This window comes from Sesamum indicum, unplaced genomic scaffold (assembly GCF_000512975.1).
Source record: "Sesamum indicum cultivar Zhongzhi No. 13 unplaced genomic scaffold, S_indicum_v1.0 C05314, whole genome shotgun sequence".
Taxonomy (NCBI): domain Eukaryota; kingdom Viridiplantae; phylum Streptophyta; class Magnoliopsida; order Lamiales; family Pedaliaceae; genus Sesamum; species Sesamum indicum.
The window spans coordinates 1-356 of NW_011633179.1; the positions used below are offsets into that span (position 1 = coordinate 1).

General features: G+C 48.6%; 1 protein-coding gene across 1 annotated transcript; it reads right to left on the reverse strand.

Annotated features, from left to right (window-relative positions):
* Nucleotides 1-4: 4 nt before the first annotated feature.
* LOC105155347 (elongation factor 1-alpha) lies at nucleotides 5-350 on the reverse strand (the record flags this gene model as incomplete). The annotated part of the gene is made up of 1 exon (XM_011071215.2): nucleotides 5-350. A coding segment is annotated over exon 1 (241 nt), but the record flags the coding sequence as incomplete, so codon positions are not given.
* Between the last annotated feature and the right edge of the window lie 6 nt (nucleotides 351-356).

Genomic DNA, 356 nt, shown 5'->3' on the forward strand with positions numbered 1-356 from the left:
TCACGAACAGCAAAACGACCAAGAGGTGGGTACTCGGAGAAAGTCTCCACCACCATGGGCTTGGTGGGAACCATCTTAACAAGACCAGCATCTCCATTCTTCAAGAACTTGGGCTCCTTCTCAAGCTCCTTACCAGACCGCCTGTCAATCTTGGTCACAAGTTCAGCAAACTTAACAGCAATGTGGGAAGTGTGACAATCAAGCACCGGGGCATATCCATTTCCAATCTGACCAGGGTGATTCATGATGATGACCTGGGAGGTGAAGTTGGCAGCTTCCTTGGCAGGATCATCTTTAGAGTTAGAGGCAACATAACCACGCTTGAGATCCTTAACAGCGACGTTCTTCACGTTGAA